Here is a 26683-nt window from a genome sequence, read left to right on the forward strand (position 1 = left end):
GGGGGAGTTATTTTCTGATGGTGACACAGTCTACAAAATAATAAAGATAATTTAAGTAAATGAGCAAAGATAGCAGAGAAAGTGCAACATAAAAATGCATGGGGTTATCATCTTTGGTAGGAAAAATATAACAGCAGAATATGGTTTAAATGGCCTGAACTATGAGAGATGATTATTCAGTGAGATGTGAGTGTGCTCAAAATTAGAATGCAAGTTCAACAAGTAATTAGTCAGACAAATGGAATGTTGCCCTTCAATTCCGAAGGCAATGGGGTACATGAGTAAGAGTTTTGCTATGGGCAGTGGTATGGTGAAGTCACAACGCTACACTTAGGCTTCCTTATATAAGGAAGAATATTTATGTATAAAGGTAGCGTAGCAGAGATTCACTGTATTGATTCCTGGGAATATGTCCACAACTAAAAGAAGATAAATCCCTGTACAACGAACATGAAGATCATACAGATCCAACCAAAGAGTGAATGCAGGGCAGGCTGCAGGGATCGTATATCTGCTCCATTTCCAACTGTGGAGTTGTTAAGCTGGAAATTTGCCACATATTTATTACCGGATGCTGCCCAATAGTAAGGATTGAGAAAGACAAATTGCTGCATGCTCATGATATCTGAGTGGTTAAGTGGAAAGAGAAACTGTTGAAAATACTCTGCAATTCAGGCAGCAACTGGAATGAAATTGTGTATGTTTTAGGTCAATATTTTTTCATCAAAAACTAATATTTGGTGTTGATATTTTTTGTAGTACTCATCATAATGTTAAAATACTTTGTGTGTTTTCATGGTGGACTTAATCTTCATCTGACTAAGCAATTATTAGTACATAACACACAGGGCCATTTTTTAACTAAATTGGTCTGCAGTTATTTTGATCCAGTTTGCATTTCTTACAGGACTTGAAATTAAAATACTACAACCTAATGATTCAAGTTGACCAGCATGAAGGATCCTATTTGTCCATATGCAAACACTATCGTGCCATCTATGATACACCTTGTATCGAAGCTGATAGTACAAAATGGCAACAGGTAAAGGGCTACTTTAGATTATGAAGAAAGACTGAAATTCAGTTGGGAGTATGAATGCTGCAATCTTTGTATTAGTTCTTGCAATTTCCTTACTTTAATTGATTCCTGATATTCTTGTGCGTTACAACTACTAAGGCAAAATATGACTTGTTTAGAGGACCACATGAGATTTTTGAAATGCAAAATGTTAAATCTTTTGCTGTCTATTCAAGAATGCTATTTCAGAATTGCATCTCAAGCAAACTTGCAGACTATGACAATTGCTTTGTCCAGAATGTGCAGTTGAGTGCTGGATTCTGGGGGTGGATGATGAGAATGTGGGGCGAATCAGTGTAAATGAGTGCTTAATGGTCGGCATGAATTCAGTACACCAGAGACCCTCTTTGTATGTGGTGTCGCTCTAGGATGCTACGATTGTATCAGGCAGTGTGTTGGTGCAGCTAGTGAAACTGCAGCGTCTGTCAATCCTGACATTTGGTGCTATCTGGAGTTTGCATGTCCTCCTTGTGACATCATGGGTACTCCAGTTTCCTCCAGCATGCAAGTGTGGGCAGGTGGGTTAATTGGCTACTCTGAATTGTCCCCTGGTATGTAGGAGAATGGGTTACAGTGAAAAGGTTGGTGGAGGAATGGAATTGCTTTATTAGCTGGCAAAGATGTAATGGGCCAAATAGCTTTCTACGTCATGAAGAAATTTTTATTTTATTTAGCAATACAGCATGGTAACAGGCTGTTCCAGCCCAATGATCCTGCACTGCCCAATTAAGACCATAATTACACCCATGTGACCAATTAGCCAACTAACCCGTACATCTTTGGAAGGTGCAAGGAAATCAAAGCACTTGGAGGAAGCCCATAAAGTCACCATAGAACCATAGAAACTACAGCACAGAAACAGGCCCTTTGGCCCTTCTTGGCTGTGCCGAACCATTTTCTGCCTAGTCCCACTGACCTGCACACGGACCATATCCCTCCATACACCTCCCATCCATGTACCTGTCCAATTTATTCTTAAATGTTAAAAAAGAACCCGCATTTACCACCTCGTCTGGCAGCTCATTCCATACTCCCACCACTCTGTGTGAAGAAGCCCCCCCTAATGTTCCCTTTAAACTTTCCCCCCTCACCCTTAACCCATGTCCTCTGGTTTTTTTCTCCCCTTGCCTCAGTGGCAAAAGCCTGCTTGCATTCACTCTATCTATACCCATCATAATTTTATATACCTCTATCAAATCTCCCCTCATTCTTCTACGCTCCAGGGAATAAAGTCCTAACCAATTCAACCTTTCTCTGTAACTGAGTTTCTCAAGTCCCGGCAACATCCTTGTAAACCTTCTCTGCACTCTTTCAACCTTATTTATATCCTTCCTGTAATTTGGTGACCAAAACTGAACACAATACTCCAGATTTGGCCCCACCAATGCCTTATACAACCTCATCATAACATTCCAGCTCTTATACTCAATACTACGATTAATAAAGGCCAATGTACCAAAAGCTCTCTTTACGACCCTATCTACCTGTGACGCCACTTTTAGGGAATTTTGTATCTGTATTCCCAGATCCCTCTGTTCCACTGCACTCCTCAGTGCCTTACCATTAACCCTGTATGTTCTACATTGGTTTGTCCTTCCAACGTGCAATACCTCACACTTGTCAGTATTAAACTCCATCTGCCATTTTTCAGCCCATTTTTCCAGCTGGTCCAAGTCCCTTTGCAGGCTCTGAAAACCTTCCTCACTGTCTACTACACCTCCAATCTTCGTATCATCAGCAAACTTGCTGATCCAATTTACCACATTATCATCCAGATCATTGATATAGATGACAAATAACAATGGACCCAGCACTGATCCCTGTGGCACACCACCAGTCACAGGCCTCCACTCAGAGAAGCAATTCTCTACCACCACTCTCTGGCTTCTTCCATCGAGCCAATGTCTAATCCAATTTACCACCTCTCCATGTATACCTAGTGACTGAATTTTCCTAACTAACCTCCCATGTGGGACCTTGTGAAAGACCTTACTGAAGTCCATGTAGACAATATCCACTGCCTTCCCTTCATCCACTTTCTTGGTAACCTCCTCGAAAAACTCCAACAGATTGGTCAAACATGACTTACCACGCACAAAGCCATGTTGACTCTCCCTAATAAGCCCCTGTCTATCCAAATGCTTGTAGATTCTGTCTCTTAGTACTCCCTCCAATAACTTACCTACTACTGACGTTAAACTCACCGGCCTATAATTTCCCGGATTAATTTTCGATCCTTTTTTAAACAACGGAACAACATGAGCCACTCTCCAATCCTCCGGCACTTCACCCGTAGACAGCGACATTTTAAATATTTCTGCCAGGGCCCCCGCAATTTCAACACTAGTCTCCTTCAAGGTCCGAGGGAACACTCTGTCAGGTCCTGGGGATTTATCCACTTTAATTTTCCTCAAGACAGCAAGCGCCTCCTCCTTTTCAATCTGTACAGTTTCCATGGTCTCACTACTTGATTCCCCCAATTCCATAGATTTCATTCCAGCTTCCTTAGTAAATACAGACGCAAAAAACCTATTTAAGATCTCCCCCATTTCCTTTGGTTCCGCACAAAGCCGACCACTCTGATCTTCAAGAGGACCAATTTTATCCCTTACAATCCTTTTGCTCTTAATATACTTGTAAAAGCTCTTTGGATTATCCTTCACTTTGACTGCCAAGGCAACCTCATGTCTTCTTTTAGCCCTCCTGATTTCTTTCTTAAGTATTTTCTTGCACTTCTTATACTCCTCAAGCACCTGATTTACTCCCTGTTTCCTATACATTTCATACAACTCCCTCTTCTTCTTTATCAGAGTTGCAATATCCCTTGAGAGCCAAGGTTCCTTATTCCTATTCAATTTGCCTTTAATCCTGACAGGAACATACAAACTCTGCACTCTCAAAATTTCCCCCTTGAAGGCTTCCCACCTACCAATCACATCTTTGCCAGAGACCAACCTGTCCCAATCCACGCTTTTTAGATCCTTTCTCATTTCTTCAAATTTGGCCTTCTTCCAGTTCAGAACCTCAACCCTAGGACCAGATCTATCCTTGTCCATGATCAAATTGAAACTAATGGTGTTATGATCACTGGAACCAAAGTGCTCCCCTACACAGACTTCTGTCACTTGCCCTAATTCGTTACCTAACAGGAGATCCAATATTGCATCCCCTCTAGTTGGTCCCTCTATATATTGATTTAGAAAACTTTCCTGAACACATTTTACAAGCTCTAAACCATCTAGACCCCTAACAGTATGGGAGTCCCAATCAATGTATGGAAAATTAAAATCCCCTACCACCACACCTTTATGTTTCCTGCAGTTGCCTACTATCTCTCTGCAGATTTGCTCTTCCAAGTCTCGTTGACTATTGGGTGGTCTGTAATACAATCCCACTAATGTGGCCATACCTTTCCTGTTTCTCAGCTCCACCCATAAGGACTCAGTAGACAAGCCCTCTAATCTGTCCTGCCTGAGCACTGCTGTAATATTTTCCCTAACAAGCAATGCTATTCCCCCACCTTTCATTCCTCTGCCTCGATCACATCTGAAACATCGGAACCCTGGAATATTAAGCTGCCAGTCCTGCCCCTCCTGTAGCCAAGTTTCACTAATTGCTACAACATCATAATTCCAAGTGTCAATCCACGCCCTCAACTCATCCGCCTTTCCCGCAATACTCCTAGCATTGAAATATATACACCTCAGAAGATTTTTACCACCACTCACAACCTTTCTATCAGCGGATTTGCTTAAACTTTCAACATCATTTATTTTCACCCCAGCCACACTGTCAGCTCTGGCACTCTGGTTCCCATCCCCCTGCAAATCTAGTTTAAAGCCTCCCCAATAGCACTAACAAACCTCCCTGAAAGGATATTGGTCCCCCTGTGGTTCAAGTGTAACCCGTCTCTCTTTTACAGGTCCCACCTGCCCCAGAAGAGGTCCCAATGATCCTGAAATCTGAAACCCTGCCCCCTACACCAGTTCTTCAGCCACTTGTTCCTCCTCCAGAGCATCCTATTCCTACCCTCACTGGCACCTAGCACAGGTAGCAATCCTGAGATTACCACCCTGGAGGTCCTGCTTTTCAACTTCCTACCAAGCTCTCTATACTCACTGTCCAGGACCTCTTCACTCTTCCTTGCTATGTCATTGGTACCGACGTGCACCACGACATCTGGTTGGTCACCCTCCCTCTTCAGAATGTCATGCAATCGATCAGAGACATCCTTGACCCTGGCACCTGGGAGGCAACAAACCATCCTGGATTCTCTGTCACGACCACAGAACCTTCTATCTGCACCTCTAACTATCGAGTCCCCTATCACTACCGCTCTCCTCTTTCTCCCCCCTCCCTTCTGCACTGCAGAGCCAGACTCAGTGCCAGAGATCCGGCTACTGCAGCTAGTCCTAGGTAAGTCATCCCCCCCAACAGTATCCAATGCGGTATACTTGTTGTTGAGGTGAATGGCCACAGGGGAACCCTGCTCTGCCTGCCCTTTCCTCTTCCCTCGCCTGACAGTGACCCAATTTCCTGTCCTCTGCTCCTGTGGCGTAACTACCTCCCTGTAGCTATGATCTACAATCTCCTCATTCTCCCGAATGATCCGCAGGTCATCCAGCTCCTGCTCCAGTTCCCTAACGCGGTTTGTCAGGAGCTGCAGCTGGATGCACTTCTTGCAGGTGTCGTTGTCAGGGTCACCGGAGGGCTCCCTGACTTCCCACATCCTGCAAGAGGAGCATTCCAACATCCTGCCTGGCATTCTCACTGCACTAAACAATCTGAACAGAAAACTTACCGGAACCTACCCTGGCCTCTGCCTGTTTGAGCCAAAGCCGTCCCGCTCTGACTCAGTCCACTCCGACGATGGCCGCTGTATATGGTGGTCTGCTTTTTAAACCTTGGCGCGCTTACATCACGCGCCTGCGCAGTGCAGACCCTTCTCCCCGAGCAGTGTTTTTAAAAAAAAACCGACTTTTTCTACCCGATTTCTTCACTCCTTCGCAGCTGCTTGCTTCGACTGAAACAAGAACCGTTGAAAATTTCTCTGTTTAAACCTTGGCGCACTACGTCACGCGCCTGCGCAGTGCAGATCCTTCTCCCTGAGCAGTTTTAAAAAAAAAAAGACTTTTTCTACCCGATTTCTTCACTCCTTCTCAGCTGCTTGCTTCGACTGAAACAAGAACCGTTGAAAATTTCTCTTTTTAAACCTTGGCGCGCAAGGGAGAGTGTACAAACTCCTCGCAGACAGCAGTGTAATTGAACAGTGTCACAGACGCTGCAATAACATTACGCCAACTGTTACAGTACTGTGCTCGCTAAATGTGAAAATTATACTTGCATTTCTCAGTTTTAACTAATGTTATACACGCAGGGACTTGTGGCAATAGTTGGAAATTGTGAGCAGTATCCAGTCATCACATGCAGTGGCAGGCAAAAGTTTGGGCACCCCTGGTCAAAATTTCTGTTACTGTGAATAATTGAGTAGAAGATGAACTGATCTCCAAAAGTCATAAAGTTAAAGAAGAAACATTCTTTTCAACATTTTAAGCAAGATTAGTGTATTATTTTAGTTTTGTACAATTTTAGAGTGAAAAAAAGGAGAGGAGCACCATGCAAAAGTTTGGGCACCCCAAGAGATTTGAGCTCTCAGATAACTTTTACCAAGGTCTCAGACCTTAATTAGCTTGTTGGGGCTATGGCTTGTTCACAGTCATCGTTAGGAAAGGCCAGGTGATGCAAATTTCGAAGCTTTATACAAACCCTGACTCCTCAAACCTTGTCCCAACAATCAGCAGCCGTGGGCTTCTCTAAGCAGCTGCCTAGCACTCTGAAAATTAAAATAAATGATGCCCACAAAACAGGAGAAGATAGCAAAGCGTTTTCAGGTAGCCGTTTCCTCAGTTCGTAATGTAATTAAGAGATGGCAGTTAACAGGAACGGTGGAGGTCAAGTTGAGTTCTGGAAGACCAAGAAAACTTTCTGAGAGAACTGATCATAGGATTGCTAGGAAGGCAAATCAAAACCCCCGTTTGACTGCAAAAGACCTTCAGGAAGATTTAGCAGACTCTGGAGTGGTGGTGCACTGTTCTACTGTGCAGCGACACCTACACAAATATGAACTTCATGGGAGTCATCAGAAGAAAACCTTTCCTGCGTCCTCACCACAAAATTCAGCGCAGAAGTTTGCAAGGTAACATCTAAACAAGCCTGATGCATTTTGGAAACAAACTGATGAAGTTAAGATAGAAGTTTTTGACCACAATGAGCAAAGGTATGTTTGGAGAAAAAAGGGTGCAGAATTTCATGAAAAGAACACCTCTCCAACTGTTAAGCACGGGGGTGGATCAATCATGCTTTGGGCTTGTGTTGCAGCCAGTGGAATGGGGAACATTTCACTGGTAGAGGGAGAATGAAATCAATTAAGTACAAGCAAATTCTGGAAGCAAACATCACACGTCTGTCAGAAAAAAAGCTGAAGATGAAAAGAGGATGGCTTCTACAACAGGATAATGATCCTAAACACACCTCAAAATCCACAATGGACTACCTCAAGAGACGCAAGCTGAAGGTTTTGCCATGGCCCTCACAGTCCCCCGACCTAAACATCATCGAAAATCTGTGGATAGACCTCAAAAGAGCAGTGCATACAAGACGGCCCAAGAATCTCACAGAGCTAGAAGCCTTTTGCAAGGAAGAATGGGCAAAAATCCCCCAAACAAGAATTGAAAGACTCTTAGCTGGCTATGGAAGGCATTTACAAGCTGTGATACTTGTCAAAGGGGTGTTACTAAGTACTGACCATGCAGGGTGCCCAAACTTTTGCTTTGGGCCCTTTTCCTTTTTGGTTATTTTGAAACTGTAAAAGATGGAAATAAAAAAGTAATCTTGTTTAAAAATATTAAAGAAATGTGTCATCTTTAACTTTATGCCTTTTGGAAATCAGATCATCTTTTACTCGCTTACTTATTCACAGTAACAGAAACTTTGACCAGGGGTGCCCAAACTTTTGCATGCCACTGTATCTGTTTGAGCATATTGACTGAGCAGTGTCCTGTATTGGCCCAGTATACCAATGACCCTTCTATTTAAAGACTTTTATTGGTATGGTACTGTAATGCTCAGCTATATTGGCTCGTATTTATCTAGGGGAAACCCCATCTGCCGCCCAAACTTGTCTCCCGGTTACGTCAGTTGCTGTGCAAATGCCACCTGATTCGGCTTCAAACATCAATCATCAGCCAGCACACAATGTACGTTTTACAAATTACACTTTATAAATCTTAATAGGACTATGAGATTAATAGAGGTACAATACAAAAGGGAATGGAAAAAAAAAGGCGCCAGACTTATCAATTTCTTCGTGCTCACAGTTGGAGCTCGGGATCTTCTTTCTTCCCCCTGCGATCCACTCTGGACACCCCCCCCCCCCCCCGACTCGCAGCTCAGGACCGCCCAAAATGATCAACCACAGCACTCCCAGCACGTCCATCGTCCTCCCGGTCTCTCCTCCAACTCCCCGCCAAAACCCCCCTTTCCCAGCCATATGAGACAGCATATCACCCCGAGAAAGAATAACATGGACACCCATTGGTTCATTCGCTCGGTTATCAATAATATAACCCAAGCAAACGGCTAGCGAGAGAACTTTTTCAGCATTTAACATAACAAAGAAGCCATTTTAATTAACATACGCAGTAACATAAAAGAAGAAACCCCTTACAGTACTGTATACAAAAGTTAACACAGCTCCATGACTATCCAACAACACAGCAAGACCTGAGGTAGAGAGTCTGCAGATTCTGGAAATCCAGAGCAATACACAATGTTGGAGGAACTCAGGAGGTCAGGCAGCGTTTATGCAAGTTGATGTTTCAGGACAGTTCTGATGAGTGTCTTGGCCTGTAATGTCGACTGTTAAAATGAGTAATTATGTAACTGTCACTTAAATATTTTAATTTGCTGTCCTCAATTTTTCATTGTGGAAAATATTTTAAATGTTTTATTTCCCTTTCTATCCGCAATTTAAAGAAGTAGATATTTTAAACATAATCCCAACTCCACATGCTGTTATAATTCTGTAAAAGCTCACAGGATTTATTGATGTTTAGTTGCTGAGTTAGAACTTCCCTGAGTGTATTCTAGGCTTTACAGATTGGTATCACGTAGCCAGTTGTTGATATTGAAGCACAACTCCTCAGCTTAAAAATGGAATAAAGGTAAAGTGTTAATTTTGCAAAGTGACAAATTTTACAGTATCCAGAAGGAATGTAAGAACAAGATCAATTTATTGTCACTGACTGAGATGACTGAAGTTTGTTTTGTAGCAGTAGTATAGTGCAAAGATATTATTTATCTACTTTTGAAATTTATAGCCATTAAAGCAAAAAAAAAAAGAAGGAATAGCAAGGCAATATTCATGGATTCATTTCTCTGATGACCCTGGATGTACACTCAGTGGCCACTTTATTAGGTACACCTGCTTATTAATGCAAATATATAATCAGCCGTTCGTGTGTTAGAAGCTTATTGTATAAAAGCATGCAGACATAGTCAAGAGGTTCAGTTGTTCAAACCAAACATCAGAATAGAGAAGAAATGTGATCTAAGTGACTTTGACAGTAGTAGAATGATTGTTGGCGCCAGACTGGATGATTTGATTAGCTCAGAAACTGTTGAACTCCTGGGATTTTCACGTATAGTCTCTGGAGTTTACAGAGAATGGTGTGGATAACAAAAAGCATCCAGTGAGCGTCAGTTCTGTGGATAAAAGTGTCTTGTTTGTGAGATGCCAGAGGAGAGTGGCCAAGCTGATTCAACCTGACAGGAAGATGATCAAGTCAAATAACTATGAATTTACAACAGTGGTGTGCAGACAAACATTTGAATGCACAACACGTCAAACCTTGAAGTGGTTGGGCTACAGTAACAGAAAACCATGAACGTACAAAGTACACTCAGTGGCCACTTCATTAGGTACTTTCTGTACCTAATAAAGTGGCCACTCGGTGTATATCTGAATTAACCACTGAAGATGTAAGTGCAGGTTGATAAGTGGTTTTAAAAAATACGTTTGTTGACCTTTCGTAAACAAAGGCGTAGAGTATGAAAATGAGATTACACTGAATATTTCTGAAAAGATGGATAGTCTGCAACCGCAGTATTTTGTCAATAGACTTTAGGAAAGATTTGAAGCCTTTCAAGAAGGTACAAATGCAGTTTCAAAGATCATAAATTCCACCAACAAGGTTAAGCCAGAGGAAATTGAGAGAAGATTTGATAGGGCACACTGTCTGGGCAGTTTAAATAGGATTAATAGTGAGTTGTTGTTTCCATTGATGATGAGGTGACAAAAGAACCGAGCGTGACAGCTGTTTATCATTAAGTGGTCAATATGCGCAATACAGTTTACCTGTAGCGCATGAAGTTCAATTGCAGCTTCCAAAAGGGAATTGAATACTTTTTTTAACTTTAAAACAAAAATTACAGGATTGTTGGGACAAACTGAGGAATAGCAATCCAGATTTGATGGGCTGAGTGGCCTCCTGGGCCATAACATTTTTATGATTCTCTTTCCTTGCTGGCAGCAAAAAATGAACAATTTAATAATTTCACTATGTAGTTGATCACACTTAAACTATCTAGAGACAGCTATAATCCAAAACTGCAAAAATTCATCTTATCAGCCGGCAAGTAAGCATTGACACTCTGTACTTTTAAAAATCTGAAAAAATATTGTGAATATTGTTTCCTCAGCTATGTCCCTCCTAAAAAGAAATACATGCTTGCATTTGGTTCTTGACAAAAAATGCATTGCAGTTTATTTATGTAGAGCACAGAAGAGGCCCTTCCAGCCCAATGAACTGCACCGCGCTCCAACCCACCCTAATTAACACAGGATAATTAACCTACTAACTGGTATGTCTTTGGACTATGTGAGAAAACCGGAGCACTCAGAGGAAATCCGTACGGTTCATAGAGAGAACATGCAAACGCCTTAACACACAGCGCCAGAATTGAACTCTGAACTCAGGAATGCCCGAGCTGTAATAACATCGCATTAACTGCCACACTACCCTGTGTGGCAACCAAAAGGAGAGAAATTAAACTATGCTTAGGGTCATACAGCATGGAAAGTCGTCCATGCTGACCAAGGTACCCCATCCAAACTTGTCCCATTTGTCAGCATTTGGACCATAATGTTCTAAACCTTCCCAATCCATCTGCCTGTCCAAGCAGGATGCAAAAAAAAAATTAGGGTATGGAGGGAGAGAAAAAGACAAAAAGATATTGTGACACACAAAATTTTAGAAAGATTCATTATAATTGTAATGCTGAATGAAGTAAACTTTGCTCAGACTGTCCCAAGCTGCTACTGTCAATTAGAATAAACAAACAAATAAGTCAATTGGGAAATCAGTGCATTGGCTTTCATAAAATCTAATATTTATGAGAGCTGACCATGGTAGAGTTATTCTGTTTCTTTAATAAAAGTATGACATCTTCATGAGTAAATTAATTTTCTGTCTCATTGAAATAACGTTGTACTTTTCATTGGGGATCTGGCCATGGTGTTGCATAAATTTCCAGGCTATTAAAAGATATAAGTGAGGGAATGTGAAGTAGAAAATAATGTATTACTATAGAAGTGAATGTCTGCTTATCTTCATGTTCTTTGAATCAATGTACTTCATTTTTCAAAACAGTTTTATTTGACAGCTGTTATGCAATAAATTTGGATACTTTATAATTAATTTGAGCATTCAATATTTTACAATTGCTATAATTATTTGTTATACGAGAATAACACACAGCGCCGGACTTGAACTCTGACCATAATTTAGGTGATGTACATCTTGTGGGGATTTCTTTTAAATTCCCTAATTTTATTGACCTTTTTAAATTTTAAAGGCTCTGAAGAGTGTAGTTCTCTACGTTATCCTGGCTCCTTATGACAATGAACAATCTGATCTCGTCCACAGAATCAGCCTTGACAAAAGGCTTGAAGAGATTCCAAAGTACAGGTAGGGTAAAGTAGAAAACCATTGTTTTTGTTCACTTGTTTATGTAACTGAAAAGATTCAAAAATCTTAAACAAGCGGCTCAGTGAAGGAAGAAGCTTGAAGCTCAGATGTAGCAAAATATTCAGAATCAGTGGATTACTTTGAAATGCTGCCAGTGCTGGGGATACAGCCAGTTTGAGAACAACTCGATCCCACTCGTAGCAACTACACATATGACCAGATTGTTATAGGTTACAATGGGATGTTGATATGATACAGAGCTCAACAGACAGATGGAGTTCAACCTGGAAAAACTGAAGTTCTTGACTTTCAAAGGTCAAATTTGAAGATAGAAAACAGAGTTTAATGGCACGATTCTAGGCAATGTGGAGGAATAGAGGATCTTGGATTCCATGTCCATAGGTCCCTCAGAGTTGCAACACAGGTTGATTGGGTGGTTAAGAAGACATACGGTGTGTTGGCCTTCATTAGAATATTGATTTTCAGAACTGTGAGGTAATGATGCAGCTCTATAAAACTCTGGTTAGATTACAGTTGGATTATTGTGTTCAATTCTGATTTCATCATTATTGGAAGGATGTGAAAGCTTTAGAGAGGGTTCAGAGGAGATTTACCAGAATGATGCTTAGATTAGAAGGCAAATCTTATGAGGTGAGGTTGAATGAACTAAGGCTTTTCTCTTTGGAGAGAAGGATGAGATATGACTTGATGGAAGTGTATAAGATGATAAGAAGCATAGATTGAGTGGTCAGCCAGAGTCTTTTTCCCTGGTTGAAAGTAGCTAATGCAAGGGGCATAACCAAGGTATAGGAAGGATGTCAGAGGCTGGTATTTTTACACAGAGTGGTGAGTGTGTGGAACACACTGCCTTGGGTGGTGGTAGAGGCAGATAGAGGTGGTTAGAGGACATTTAAGAGACTCTTAAATAGGCACATGGATGAAAGAAAATTGGAGGACTGTATGTGAGGGAAGTGTAAGCTCAATTTTGAGGTGTGTTAATTGTGGGCCAAATGACCTGTACTGTGCTGTATTGTTCTATGACATTTTTAAGAGGTATCTTACATTGAATAAATTCTGAGATGAATTCCCAGAAGAGAATGAGACTCCCAGTTGGTATGTTGCCACCTGGCTGCAAGGGTCATGGATATCTTAGATCGAGTCCACAGCTTTCTTAAGTGGGAGGGTCAACAACAGAAGTCGTGGTCCACATCTGTATGATGTGAGTAGGAGGGGTGATGAGGAACTGAAAAATGTGTTCAGAGTGTTAGGTGCTAAGTTAAAGGACAGGACCTCCTCCAAGGTTGTGATCTCAGGATTGCTACCTGTGCCACATGCAAGTGAGGCCAGAAAAACGAAGATCATACAGTTTAATATATGACTAAAGAGATGGTGCAGGAGTGAGGGCTTCAGATTTTTGTTTTATTGGGCTCGCTTTGAGGGAAGGTGGGACCTGTATGGAAGGGATGATTTGCACCTGAACTGGATAGTGCTAATATCCTAGCAGGAAGGCGGTTGAGCTTGGGGCGTGGATTATGACATTGTAGCCTTTAGTGTGTCTTAGTTGCAGGAGGGGCAGTACTAGCATCTGTGTTCCAGCATTCTGTTCTTTTAGCCATGATAGAGCAGGAGGGTTTACAGGGGAAGGAGTGGCATTACTAGTCAGAGAAAATGTTATCGGCACTGTTCAGAAAGCACAGACTGGAGAGCTCGTCCAGTTAGGCTTTATGAGTAGAAGTAAGGAATAAGAAAGTTATGACCATGATAATGGGATTATATTATAGACTACCCAACAGTCAATGGGATTTAGAGGAGCAAATTTGTAGAGACTTTGCAGACTGTTGCAAGAAACACAAGATTGTAATAGGTGATTTTAACTTTCCGCATATTGACTGAGACTCGCATACTGTTGGGAAAATGGCTGGATGGGAAAGAATTCATCAAATGTGTTCAGGAAAGAAGGCTTCTTTAATCAATACATGGAAGTCCCAGCTAGAGAGAGTATGATACTAGATCTCCTATTAGAGCATGAGACAGGGCAGGAGACAGAAGGTTGTGTAGGGGAACACTGTCCATCTAGTGAACACAATGCCATAAGTTTCAAGGTAATTATGGAAAAGGATAGGTCTGGACCTCTGGTTGAGATTCTAAATTGGAGAAAAGCCAATTTTGATGATATCAGAAAGGATCTGGCAAGTCTGGATAGGGACGGGTTGCTTTCTGGCAAAGGTGTACTTGGTAAGTGGAGGCCTTCAAAAGTGAAATTTTGAGAGTACATAGTTTGTATGTTCCTGTCAGAACAAAAGGTAAGGATAACAAGTTGAGAGATCCTTGTTTTTCAAGAGATATTGAGGCCCTGGTTAAGAAAAAGGTGCATAGCAGGTTTAGACAAGTAGGTTATTGAGTGTTAATGAGTATGTCTACAAGAAAATGAAGCTCATGGTTGTATACAGTGACATATGTACTTTGTTAATGAATTTACTTTGATCTTTTGAGAATCCTAAGGGCTTCTACGGATATATTCAAAGAATAGCAAGGAACAAAATTGGTCTTCTGGAAGATTAGAGTGGTAATCTATGCTTGGAGCTGAAAGAGATACAGGAGATCTTAAATAGAATTTTTTAATCTGTATTTACTCAGGAAACAGGCAGAGTTTATAGAAGTGAGGCAACACAACAGTGAGGTCATGGAACCTATACAGATTAGAGGAGGAGCTGTTTCCTGTCTTGAGGCAAATTAGGGTGGACAAATTCCCAGGGCCTTACAAGGTGTTCCCTCAGACTCTGTGGGAGGCTAGTGCAGAAATTGCAGGGTCCCTAGCAGAGAAATATAAAACATCCTTGGCCACGGCTGAAGTGCTGAAGGATTGGAGAATAGCTAATGTTGTTCTGTTCTAAGAATAAACCTGGGAGTTTTTCAGGGAAGTTTCAAGAAGGTTGATGAAGGCAAGGCAGTGGACTTTGTCTGCATGGACTTTAGCAAGGCACTTAAGAAGGTCCCATGTGGGAGGTTGGTCAGGAAGGTTCAGTTGCTTGGCATTGAAGATGAGGTAGTAAATTGGATTAAGATTGGCTTCGCAGGAGAAGCCAGAGAGTGGTAGTAGATGGTTGCCTCTCTGACTGAAGGTCTGTGACTAGTGGAGTGATACAGGTATCTATGCTGGCTCCATTGTTGTTTGCCATCCATATCAATGATCTGGATAATAACATAATAAACTGTATCAGCAAACTTGCGGATGACACCAAAATTGGAGATGTAGTGGACAGCAAGGAGGACTATCAGAACTTGCAGCGGGATCTGGATCTACTGGAAAAATTGGCTGAAAAGTGGCAAATAGGATTTGATGCAGGCAAGTGTGAGATGTTACACTTTGGGAGGACCAACCATGGTAGGTCTTGCACAGTAAGCAATAGGGCACTGAGGAGTGCGGTAGAACAGAGGGATCTGGGAATACAGATCCATAATTCCTTAAATATGGCATCACAGTTAGTGTAGATAGGTTCATAAGGGAAGCTTTTAGCACACTGATCTTCATAAATCGAGATGGGATGTTATGTTGAAGTTGTATAAGACACTGGTGAGGCCTAATTTGGAGTATTGTGTCCTCGTTTTGTTCGCCTATATACAGGAAAGATGTAAATAAGATTGCAAGAGTGCGGACATAATTTACAAATATGTTGCTGGTCCTTGAGGATCTGAGTTTTGGGAAAGGTTGAATAGATTAGGACTTTATTCCCAGGAACATAGAAGGTTGAGGAGAGATTTGATAGGTATATAAAATTCTGAGCGGTAAAGAGAGGGTAAATCAAAACAGCCTTTTTCCACAGAGGTTGGTTGAGCTGGCAACTGGAGGTTATGGGTTAAGGGTAAAAGGTGAAATGTTTAAGGGAAACATGAGGGGGAGCTTCTTCACTCAGAGGGTGGTGAGACTGTGGAACGAGCTGCCAGCGCAGGTGGTGGATGTCGAATCTATTTCAATATTTTGGATAAGTGCGTGGATGGGAGGGATACATGGGCTATGGTCTGGGTGCATTTTGATGGGACTAGGCAGGTTAATGGTTCAGCATGAAGTAGATAGGCCAGATGGCCTGTTCCTTTGTTGTTGTGTTCTATCACTCTATGAAATTCCGTTCTTTGGAAAATTTCATGAGATTTTCCACATCCATCCAAACATGCATTTGCAATCTTTGGTTTAGTAAATACAGTATATGAGAATAGCTTATCCAACAGTGCAGCACTCCCTCTTTACTGTATTGTTGCATTAGTGTGCTCGTATTGAATGAACGATCTTCTACGTCAAAGGTAGGTGACTTTATTCAGTGAGTTATCTTCAAGTAAGTTAGTTGTTTCATCCAGGTTGGTGGTTGCGCCAGCAATTAGATTAGCACCTAAAGAAGTGAAAATCAGCTGTGCTTTATTAGGAGTTTGAAGAGATTTGGCATGTCAACAAATACACTCAAAGATATCTATAGTTGCAACATGGAGAGCATTCTGACAGGCTGCATCACTGTCTGGTATGGGGGTGGGTTGGGGGGCTACAGCTCAGGACCGAAAGAAGGTTGTAAATCTAGTCAGCTCCATCTTGGGCACTAGCCTACAAAGTACCCAGGACGTCTTCAGGGAGCGGTATCTCAGAAAGACAGCATGACAGCATCCATTATTAAGGACCTCCAGCACCCAGGGCATGCCCTTTTCTCACTGTTACCATCAGGGGGGAGATACAGAAGCCTGAAGGCACACACTCAGTGATTCAGGAACAGCTTCTTCCCCTCTGCCCTCCGATTCCTAAATGGACATTGAAGCTTTGGACGCGACCTCACTTTTTTTTAATATACAGTATTTCTGTTTTTGCACATTTTTAAAAATCTATTCAATATACATAATTGATTTACTGGTTTATTATTATTTTTTTCTCTCTGCTAAATTATGTATTGCATTGAACTGCTGCTGCTAAGTTAATAAATTTCACATCACATGCCAGTGATAATAAATCTGGTTGTGATTTCAGCCTCTGATTTGTAATCCATTAACCTTTGCTTTAGGTACATATTTGAATGCAGCTTCATTATGTAATTGAGCAGCCCACCTCTGTTCAGTGCCAAGACTTGCACATGAATAATGAGCAGTTCAGCCGTTTACAGCAAAATAATTTTCTCAAGGAATTATGTGCCAGCAAGGAATGAACAATCTTAGTTATTAGGGAGAATGTTGGTGAGAGGTGTTACTATTAAAAAGAAACCTCAGTGCATTATTTTAAATGTTATGCTGATATAGAGAAGCATGGTCTATTTTTATATTTGCATGTTTTATCTTCCTGAGAAAACAAAAAAAATGATACAGGTTTATGTTGAACATAACTGGATGAAGGCCCTTTACTTCAAAACAAAATTATGCTGCAGTTATTCATCTTGATAATTGCGATATTGGAGTCATATTGTGTATTATAAAGAATTCATGCTTAAGCATCACTGGGTGGTGAATCGTTATCTCGCTGTGACAGTATACTGACAAGATCTTGCATCTGATTCTTGCTGTACAATAGCTGGCTCTCTAGCTTAACGCTTTTGGCAAATACCATCTAGAATGTAGGATTGTTTGGTACGGGATGAGGAGGCCAATGGAATAGGAGAAATTGTGCTTGCCAGTTTTAATGTAAGTATTTCAGTGCAAGACAGGGCAGCATGGTAGTGTGGCAGTTAGTGTAATGCTATTACAACACCAGCAGCACTGGTTTAATTCCACTGCTGTCTGTGAGAAGTTTGTATGTTCTTCCCATGACTGCATAGGTTTCCTCTGGGTACTCCAGTTTCCTCCCACATTCCAAAGGTCAGTAGGTTAATAGGTCACATGGGTGTAAGTGGGTAGTGTGGGATCATGCTGTATCTCTAAATAAAATGTTTAAAATATATGAAGTAAGAATGCTTATATTGCTCAATACAGAACACTTTTTGTCATGTGTTTCAGTGGAGCCACATTTATTTCATGTGGCAGTTTTTCAGAAGTTTGCTTAGAGATGTAAGCCCCAAGTAATGTTTTGTGGGCTGATGTAGAGCAATTATTTACCACAAATTAGAAACAATTTTTTGTTGTAAGTGCCAAAATTTAGCAATAGGTTATTTATTCTCTTCTAATTTGTGTTTTAAATGGCTTCTAAAGTATACCAGCTTTCAAACCATTTTACACACTTCATATGCCAGCAAATGGCAGATGTTAATATGCACGTAATTCAAACCAATGCATTAATTTTTAATATTGCAAGTTACAGTGAATGCATTTTGAAGTTAGAGGTTCATATATGTTGTATAAATTGACTGTGTAAGGAATTTACAGTGAGTTGAAATGCAGATTACCTGGGATTTGATTATATAAATTTAAATTCAGCTGTCTAAGAGCAATATTACCTCTGTCTTGTAGGGACCTGCTGAAACTCTTCACCACAATGGAACTAATGCGCTGGAGCTCACTGGAGGAGGATTATGGGAAGGAATTGAGGGAAGAATTATCTGAGAATGCTTGCACAGATGTATTTTCTAACACAGAAGAAGGAAACAAAAGATGGAAAGATCTTAAGAACCGAGTAGTGGAACATGTGCGTGTTCTAATGCTTGTATCATTTCTGAATTCCATTATATTCTCTCAACATCATTTCAGAAGTTGTGGCCATACCTGTTTTTTGTTTCCTCTGATTGTTGACACTGAAGAGAATGTATTAATCAATTACTATTTTCTTTGCCATACCACTTATTTTAAATTATTGCTTTGTTTTTGCTGGGCTCAATTTGCAGGTAATCTCATATGGTACAAATCTATAGAATGATAGATTTTGATTTAGTTCTGATTGTTATTGCACTCTTTTTCCCTGCTCCTCATCCTTTACAAATTCAACCATTTTACAGACTATGCTCAAGCAGTTGAGTGCCAGTCCACAATGCAAATAAGAATAGTTAAATGATTGTTATAAACATTCCATTGAGCAATTTTCTGAAATAAGAATGAGTTAATAAAACATAAGCTTCATCCAAAGATTTGCCAAGTAGAAACAATTTCAATGTTGATATTTCAGAATATTCGAATAATGGCAAAATATTACACACGCATCACAATGAAACGAATGGCAGAACTTCTCGATCTTTCTGTTGATGTAAGTATCAAGTTTTCTGTCATCTAGAAAGCATTGTCATTAGGATTTCAAGCTAGTATTGTAGTTATGTAGTTTTCAATCTGTAATCGCTGATAATAATTGTTCAGCAGTCCAGGAATAGACACTGCCTTTCCAAATGAGATGATACTGGAGGCAGTATTTTGAATAATGTAACAGTAACTTGAACTTTAGGTGAAGACAGTTTAAGGAGATAAACAGAGCATTGTGTGTGTGAGGGTAGAGAAATCGCTCATCTTTAAACTAGATCAGTTACATATCAGTTCTATAAAGTAAGCTGAGTGACAATGGAATTTTTTGTAAATGAAACATGATGGTTTTTTTGTGGAGTAAACCAAATGAAGAATGCTAAACATTTCTTCTTACTTTATATATACAAAAATACTTTTCCTCCTGTGAGGAAAGTATTTTCTTGTACTTGTATTCTTCTTTTCCAATTTTAAGCTGAATTTATTTTTTACAGGAATCTGAAGAGTTTCTTTCCAATCTTGTGGTAAACAAGACCATCTTTGCAAAAGTTGACAGGCTTGCCGGAATTATCAATTTCCAGAGACCCAAGGATCCCAATGACATTCTCAACGACTGGTCACACAAGCTGAACTCTCTGATGGCACTTGTGAACAAAACCACACACCTCATAGCTAAGGAGGAGATGATCCACAACCTTCAGTAAACAACAACATTATTTCAAGAGACATTTTATGATTTAAAATAACCCTTAATAACCATGCAAAAAAAAATTACTTTTCCTGCTGAACTGAAAGCAGTTTCTGATGGTCTGGTACATTGTGTCCACATGGTTAGGCACTGAAGGCTAAGCTTTGATGGTATCATTGATCTTTTTCTTCTTAAAGACATGTATAAAGTGGGGTTTGAATATGTACTATAAATGGAACAAATAATACCACCTAAATATGTCACTAAGGTGACCCTTCAATTGAAATTTTCCGTTGTTTTATATTGGAGCTTTCATTAAACTTAATTTAAAAACTTACAGATATCCTTTCTAAGAATTACTGTATTCTACCTCACAATTCCATTTACATCGGAATGAGTGTGTAACACTGAAAAATCATTATGTGGTGAAATGTTCCATGGCATGTTGGCCATTTCTTCCTCTGGACTGACAATGTTTGATTAGTCTATATATCATTAATTTCTGTAACAAGTGCAGACAACACCAATACAAATGACCTCATTTGTGTAATGGGAAATGTTGAAAATTCTCAGAGGCAGGTAGCATCTGTGGAGAACAGAGCTGGTATTTTAGATCTCCATTTCATTGGAACTGCACCCTTCCTTTCCATTTGTTTATGTATTTACACAAGCATTACAGCATTGCTTGTGTTTTGTTCATTGATAAACTGATAAAAATTCCTTGAATCCAGCTCTTGACTGCTAAATCTTCCTTCCTTTTAATGGCTCTGAATGGTAGAGGTACATAATGAAGATCTGTTGTATATTTTACGTTTGTCATGCTCAGTTCATAGTAATCAACTCAATCTGAATAAATTTCACAGAACAGTTGCTGTTACTATAAAGTGTGACAACACTTTCTTTTCAACAAATCTTCTCATGGCAACCATACAGCCAGTTGACAACCAGGACTGATGAAGGATCTGTTTATTTCTCCCCATAGATGCTGCCTGACTTGCTGAGTTCCTCCAGTATTTTGTGTATGTTACTCTGGATTTCCAGCATCTGCGGAATCTCTTGTACAGTATTTAGAAATAAATTAACCAATTGTAGCATTTCCTCCAATCTTGGCCAGAACATGTTTCCCTTTGCTGCTCTCAATACGTGTTTTCTGTAGGAAACAATGTGTTACATCCTTTGTGACTTGCTAGATTTTGATTTGCTTATTTTCAGATCTTAATTTTAAATGTAGATCTTCCAATTATGTGGATCCTTGGAGTAACTGAGAGAAGTAACTATAGTGCAGATTAGGATTGCTTGATAACTGCCAAAGGAAAAAGAGCAGGTGATGCTTGATAGGGTTAGACGAAGGAGTGTGCTACGAGGTTTAGGTGGCACGTGAACTCAAGCTGTGGCGAAACAGCATGTTTCTGTGTTCCGCGCCAGGTGTACAGCAATCCTTGGTTACGCAAGGGTTCTGTTCTTGAGAACTGTCCATCAGCTGATTTTTTTTCCAAGTCAGAAACATCTATTTTCTATGGCTACCCATGTCATGTTCTTCTATGTATGTACACTTGATAGAATTCAAAGTTCCAATTAAATTTGTTATCAAAGTACATTTATCTTACCCAATATTATTACCTTGAAATTCATTTTCTTGCAGGCATTTACAGGAAAAATAAAGAAATACCTTAGAATTGATGAAAAACAACCAATGTACAAAATCTGTGGAAATGCAAAAGAAGTACTGAGAATATTAGTTGTATAAGAGTCCTTGAAAATGAGCTTACAGGCAGTGGAGTCAGTCAGAGTAGTGACAAACGAAGTTATCCACACTGATTCAGGAACTTGATGCTTGCCAGATAATGTCAGTTCCAGAACATGATGGTGTGTGACCTTTATACCTAATGCCTGATGGTGGTAGTGAGAAGAGAGCATGGCCTGATGATGAGGGTCTTTGATGATGGATGCTGCTTTCCTGCAACTGTGCTCCATGTAAATGTGCTGAATGGTGGGGAGGGCTTTTCCTGTGATGGACTGGGCTATATCCACCATTTTCATTGAATAATCAACTACCTAAAATTAAAGTAATTGAATATTTAGTACCTGGCTTTTAGTTCACAAAACAGTTTACTATTGTTACTATCCTTATAGTAGTAAAAATTCTATGTGAGAATTTGCTTAAAAGTTTGGCTTTATAACCTGGGAAACCCAGGAGACTTCTGGAGACTTTTCACACCTCCTCCCCTCTCTCCCCCCCCCCCCCCACCCCTGCAACAGGGCAAGTTTATAAACTACTTTCTGAAGATGGAGGAACATGACCTTCAAGTTCTTTTCTCATTCTCTGGCAGAACAGCTCATCTAAATTCAGCTGGAGAGAAGATGTGGAGAATTGAATACAAGCTATAATCGACCACAGAGTAAGTCAAAGTACCAAGCTACCATGCAGCTAGTGTATTGTCATACCTAATACTGTATCTGATGTAGCAGCATAGTATGTCACTGTTTTATGGCCTTTAGAACTTGATAACTGAGGAATCATGAAAGATGTATGCAGAATAGAGACAGGATAAAATCACTTTTTCCCATTGAGCTCTCTTTATTCAACATTTCAAGTTTCTATTATCCCTCTGTCTCTAGAGTTGATTGCAAATGACGCACTTTTGGTTTGTACAGCTAAGTGATAACGCAGAGAGCCATTCTGGCTGTTCAAGATCCACTGCATGGCCTGGTCCAGGGTAGAATATGCTAGCATATTCATTTGCAGGGAAGGCAGTTGGGATAATTCAAAACTGGGAAAAAGACCATACTAGAAAAACAGGCTGGGTCACCTAGCTAGGTAGCATGTCACGGACAGAGAACAGCATGAAAACGGGCACTTCAGCCCACTGAGTCCACAGTGACTGTCAACGGCCTATTTGTTCACTGATCCAACTTTATAATCACCTTTTTATTCTCCCCAAATTCTACCACTTAACTACATGTGAGGGGTAACTTACCTATTAGCCGCCAACCTGCACATCTTTAGGATGTGAGAAGAAATCGGAGCATCCTCAGGAAAGCCATGAAGTCAACAGATAGTGTATGCTAACTCCGTCTAAGCAGCAGGGGAGGTCAGGACTGAACTTCAGATGTATCTGGTGGATTGGATATCAGAGAAAGGAATTACAATAATGTTCCATTCTGCTTGAGATACATGGAAAATCTTGGACACTGAGAAAAGGTGAATGCAACACCATGATTCAAAGACGATCACAAAGACATACTTGGCCAATATAAGCACAATTTTTAAAAAGCTGCTAAAAGTATTAATGCAAATATTAAGAGACTTTGAAAAGAACAGAGCACAACACATTACAGGCCCTTCGACCCATAATTTTATGCCGACCTTTTAACCTAAGCTAAGATTAATCTAACTCTTCTCTCCTGCATCGTCCTCGATTTTTCTTTTCTATCATCCATGTGCCTAAATGAATCTGCCTCTACCACCGCCCCTGGCAGGGTGTTCCATGCACCCACCACTCTCTTGTGTTTATAAAAAAAAAAGCACAACTCTGACATCTCCCCTATATTCTCCTCCAATCACCTCATTATCCCCCCTCATATCAGAAAAGTCTGAGTCGATATAATAAGAGCCAACATAAATTTATTAATGACAATTTTCATTGCAAAGTTCGGTGAAGGGCAGTCACTCCAAACTTATTTATTGCAGTTCATATGGTTACAGCACAGACAAAAACCAGTTAGTGAATGTCCATGCTGTTCTCTCCTAGAGCAAATCACTGTTTCTACACCCTGGACTTTCCCCATCGCCTGTTTCTCCACCATGTTTTCAATTCCTTCTGGGAAGCTGTAAAGAAACCACCACATCTGCAGAAAATGCATTCCAGATACTAACCATACATTGCATCTATATAAAAAAAATGTTCCTTGTGTCATCATTAAATCCCTTTACTTTATATCTGCCATCTCTCTTCCTTGGCTCCTGTACCAGTGAAACATTTCCCATTATCCACACTGTCTAAATCCTTGTCATTTTATGTACTTAAAACTAATCTCTCCTCATTCTTCAAAGTAAAAGATCCCTGCCTCTCCAATCTGTCCTTGTAACTAATGTCTCTCAATCTAGGAAGCATTTTTATAACTCTCTCCAGTGCTGGAACATCCTCCCCAATGATGTGACCAGAAGTGAACAGGGTACTCTCGATACTTCATTAACCTCAACTCTGAACTGATTCCACAACCTACAGACTCAGTTTTAAGGACTCTGCAACTCATATTGTCAGTATTATTTTCTGTTTTATTTGCACAATTTGATGTCTTCTGCATAATTGGTTATTTCTCAGTCCTTGTTTATGTATAGCTTTAATAAATTTTGTGTTTCTTTATTCCCTGTAAATGCCTGTAAGAAAATAAGTATCTTAAGGTAGTATATGGTGACTACTGTGATAATTAATATACTTTGTTAATTTGAGATGAAGCTGGATCACTGTTCTATAAATGTTCAGCATAACTTCCCTGTTTTTATACTCTATGCCTCTGTTGACAAAGTCCAGAATTCATATGCCTTATTAACTGCTTTCTCCACCTGCCATTTACAATGAAATGAGATCACATACCCCAAAAAGGAGAGGGGAATGGAACAATTAACATTAGTTCTGAACAGAAGTTTAAGTATCTGCTGCAATTTCTTAAAAATATACAGCATCCTTTTTTAAAATTAGTGCCAGTACACACTTGAACATTAAAAGTTTTTTTTAAAATCTAAATGCTTGTGTAAAATAGTTTACACAGTTTCAGACATTGGTTTGTTGGAGGTGATTCCACAAATCAAAACTGAAACATAAGCAAACTGCTGGAGGAACTCAATGAGTCAAGGAACATCTCTAGAGTGAAATGGACAGTCTGCAGTCCAAAAGAAGCCCCTCGACCCAAACATCAACTGTTCATTCCCCTCCAGTAATGCTCCTCAATTTGCTGAGTTCCTCCAGAAGTTTGATTTGGTTTTTTTGCTCCACATTCCAACATCTGCAGTCTTCAAGTCCATTAAACTTGCTACAGCAAACTTTTCAACTAGATTAATATATTTTTGCTGTCCTTCTCATGAATGTTTCTTTCATCAGCACTCTGAAATACCACTGAAATAAAGGACAGCAAAGCTGGACAGTAGAATTCCTCACCAAGAATTAATTCTAGAGCATCAAAGTAAATTTATTATCAAAGTACATGTATGTCACCATAAACAACCCTAAGATTCATTTTCTTTCAGGGATGCTCAAAAAATCCAAGAACTATAATAGAATCAATAACAGATTGCACCCAATAGGACAGACAAACAACCAATGTGCAGAAGACAACAAATTGTGCGAATACAGAAAAAAATAAATAAGCAATAAATATTGAGAACATGAAATGAAGCGTCCTTGAAATTGAGTCCATAATCTGTGTGAACAGTTCAGTGATGGGGGTAAGTGAAGTTGAGTGAAATCATCTCCACTGGTTCGAGAGCCTTATGGTTGAGGAGTTATAACTGTTCTTGAACCTGGTAGTGCGGGCCCTGAGGCTTCTGTACCACCTTCCTAATGGCAACAGGGAGAAGAGAGCATGGCCAGGGCAGTGGGGGCCCTTGAAAATGGATATTGTTTTCTGTGACAGCGCTCTGTGTAAATGAGCTCAGTGGTAGAGAGGGCTTTACCCATGATGGACTGGGCTGTATCAACTACTTTTTGTAATATTTTGCGTTCCAGGACATTGGTGTTTCCATACCAGACTGTGATGCAACTAATGAATATACTCTCCTCTATAGAAGCTTGTCAAAGTTCGAGTGACATGCTGAATCGTCGCAAGCTCCTAAGGAAGTAGAGGCACTGCTGTGTTTTCTTTGTAAATTGCACTTTCACGGTGGTCCCAGGACAGGTCCTCTGAAATGATAACATTGAGGAATTTAAAGTTGTTCACCCCCTCCAGCACTGATCCTCCGATGAGGACTGGCTCAAGAACCTCTGGATTTCCTCTCCTGAAGTCAATAATCAGCTCCTTGGTCTTGCTGACATTTAGTGAGAGCTGGTTGTTGTGGCGCCACTCAGCCAGATTTCAGTCTTCTGCCTATAAACTGATTTGTTGCCACCTTTGATTCAGCCAATGACAGTGGTGTCGTCAGTAAACTTAAATGTGGCACTTGAGCTCAGCAGAAGTCATAAGTATAAAGTGAGTAGAGCAGGGGGCTAAGAATGCAACCTTGCGCAAATCTGCTGATTGAGATTGTGAAGGAGATGTTGCAAATCCAGATGACTCGGGTTTACAAGTGAGGAAATTGAGGATCAAATTGCACACAGAGATATTGAGGCCAAGGTCTTGAAGCTTATTGATTAGTTTTAGAGGTTGATAGTATTGAATGCTGAGCTGTAATCGGGTTGCATCCTGATACGTGCATTTTGCTGTCCAGATGTTCCAGGGTTGAGTGAAGAGCCAATGAAATGGTATCTGCTGTTGACCTCTTCTGCTAGTAGGCAATCTGGAGTGGATCCAAATCACTTCTCAGGCAGGAGTTGATATACTTCATCACCAACCTCTCAAACCTTCAACACAGTAGATGTAAGTGCTATGGGATGATAGTGATTCAGAACAGATTGAGAGAACATAGAATAGTACAATACAGTATAGGCTATTCTGCCTACAATGTTGTACTGACCTTTTAACCTACTTCATGATTAATTTCACAAAGCCCTCTTTTTTTCATTCATGCGCCTATCTAAGAGTCTCTTAAATGTCCATAATGTAGCTTCC

At 40.3% G+C, this 26683-nt stretch overlaps 1 protein-coding gene across 2 annotated transcripts in view; it reads left to right on the forward strand.

The window, feature by feature from the left end:
* psmd12 (proteasome 26S subunit, non-ATPase 12) overlaps window positions 1-21012 on the forward strand; it is a 39709-nt gene extending 18697 nt beyond the window's left edge. For both annotated transcript variants that reach the window (XM_072242271.1, XM_072242272.1), the window contains exons 7-11: window positions 908-1042; window positions 11993-12105; window positions 18517-18691; window positions 19166-19243; window positions 19725-21012. In XM_072242271.1, the coding sequence (XP_072098372.1) occupies window positions 908-1042; window positions 11993-12105; window positions 18517-18691; window positions 19166-19243; window positions 19725-19934 (711 nt within the window). In that variant the 3' untranslated portion in view covers window positions 19935-21012. The remainder of the gene's footprint in view (window positions 1-907; window positions 1043-11992; window positions 12106-18516; window positions 18692-19165; window positions 19244-19724) is intronic.
* Window positions 21013-26683: the final 5671 nt, after the last annotated feature.

The sequence above is a fragment of the Mobula birostris genome, chromosome 24 (genome assembly GCF_030028105.1).
Source record: "Mobula birostris isolate sMobBir1 chromosome 24, sMobBir1.hap1, whole genome shotgun sequence".
Classification (NCBI taxonomy): domain Eukaryota; kingdom Metazoa; phylum Chordata; class Chondrichthyes; order Myliobatiformes; family Myliobatidae; genus Mobula; species Mobula birostris.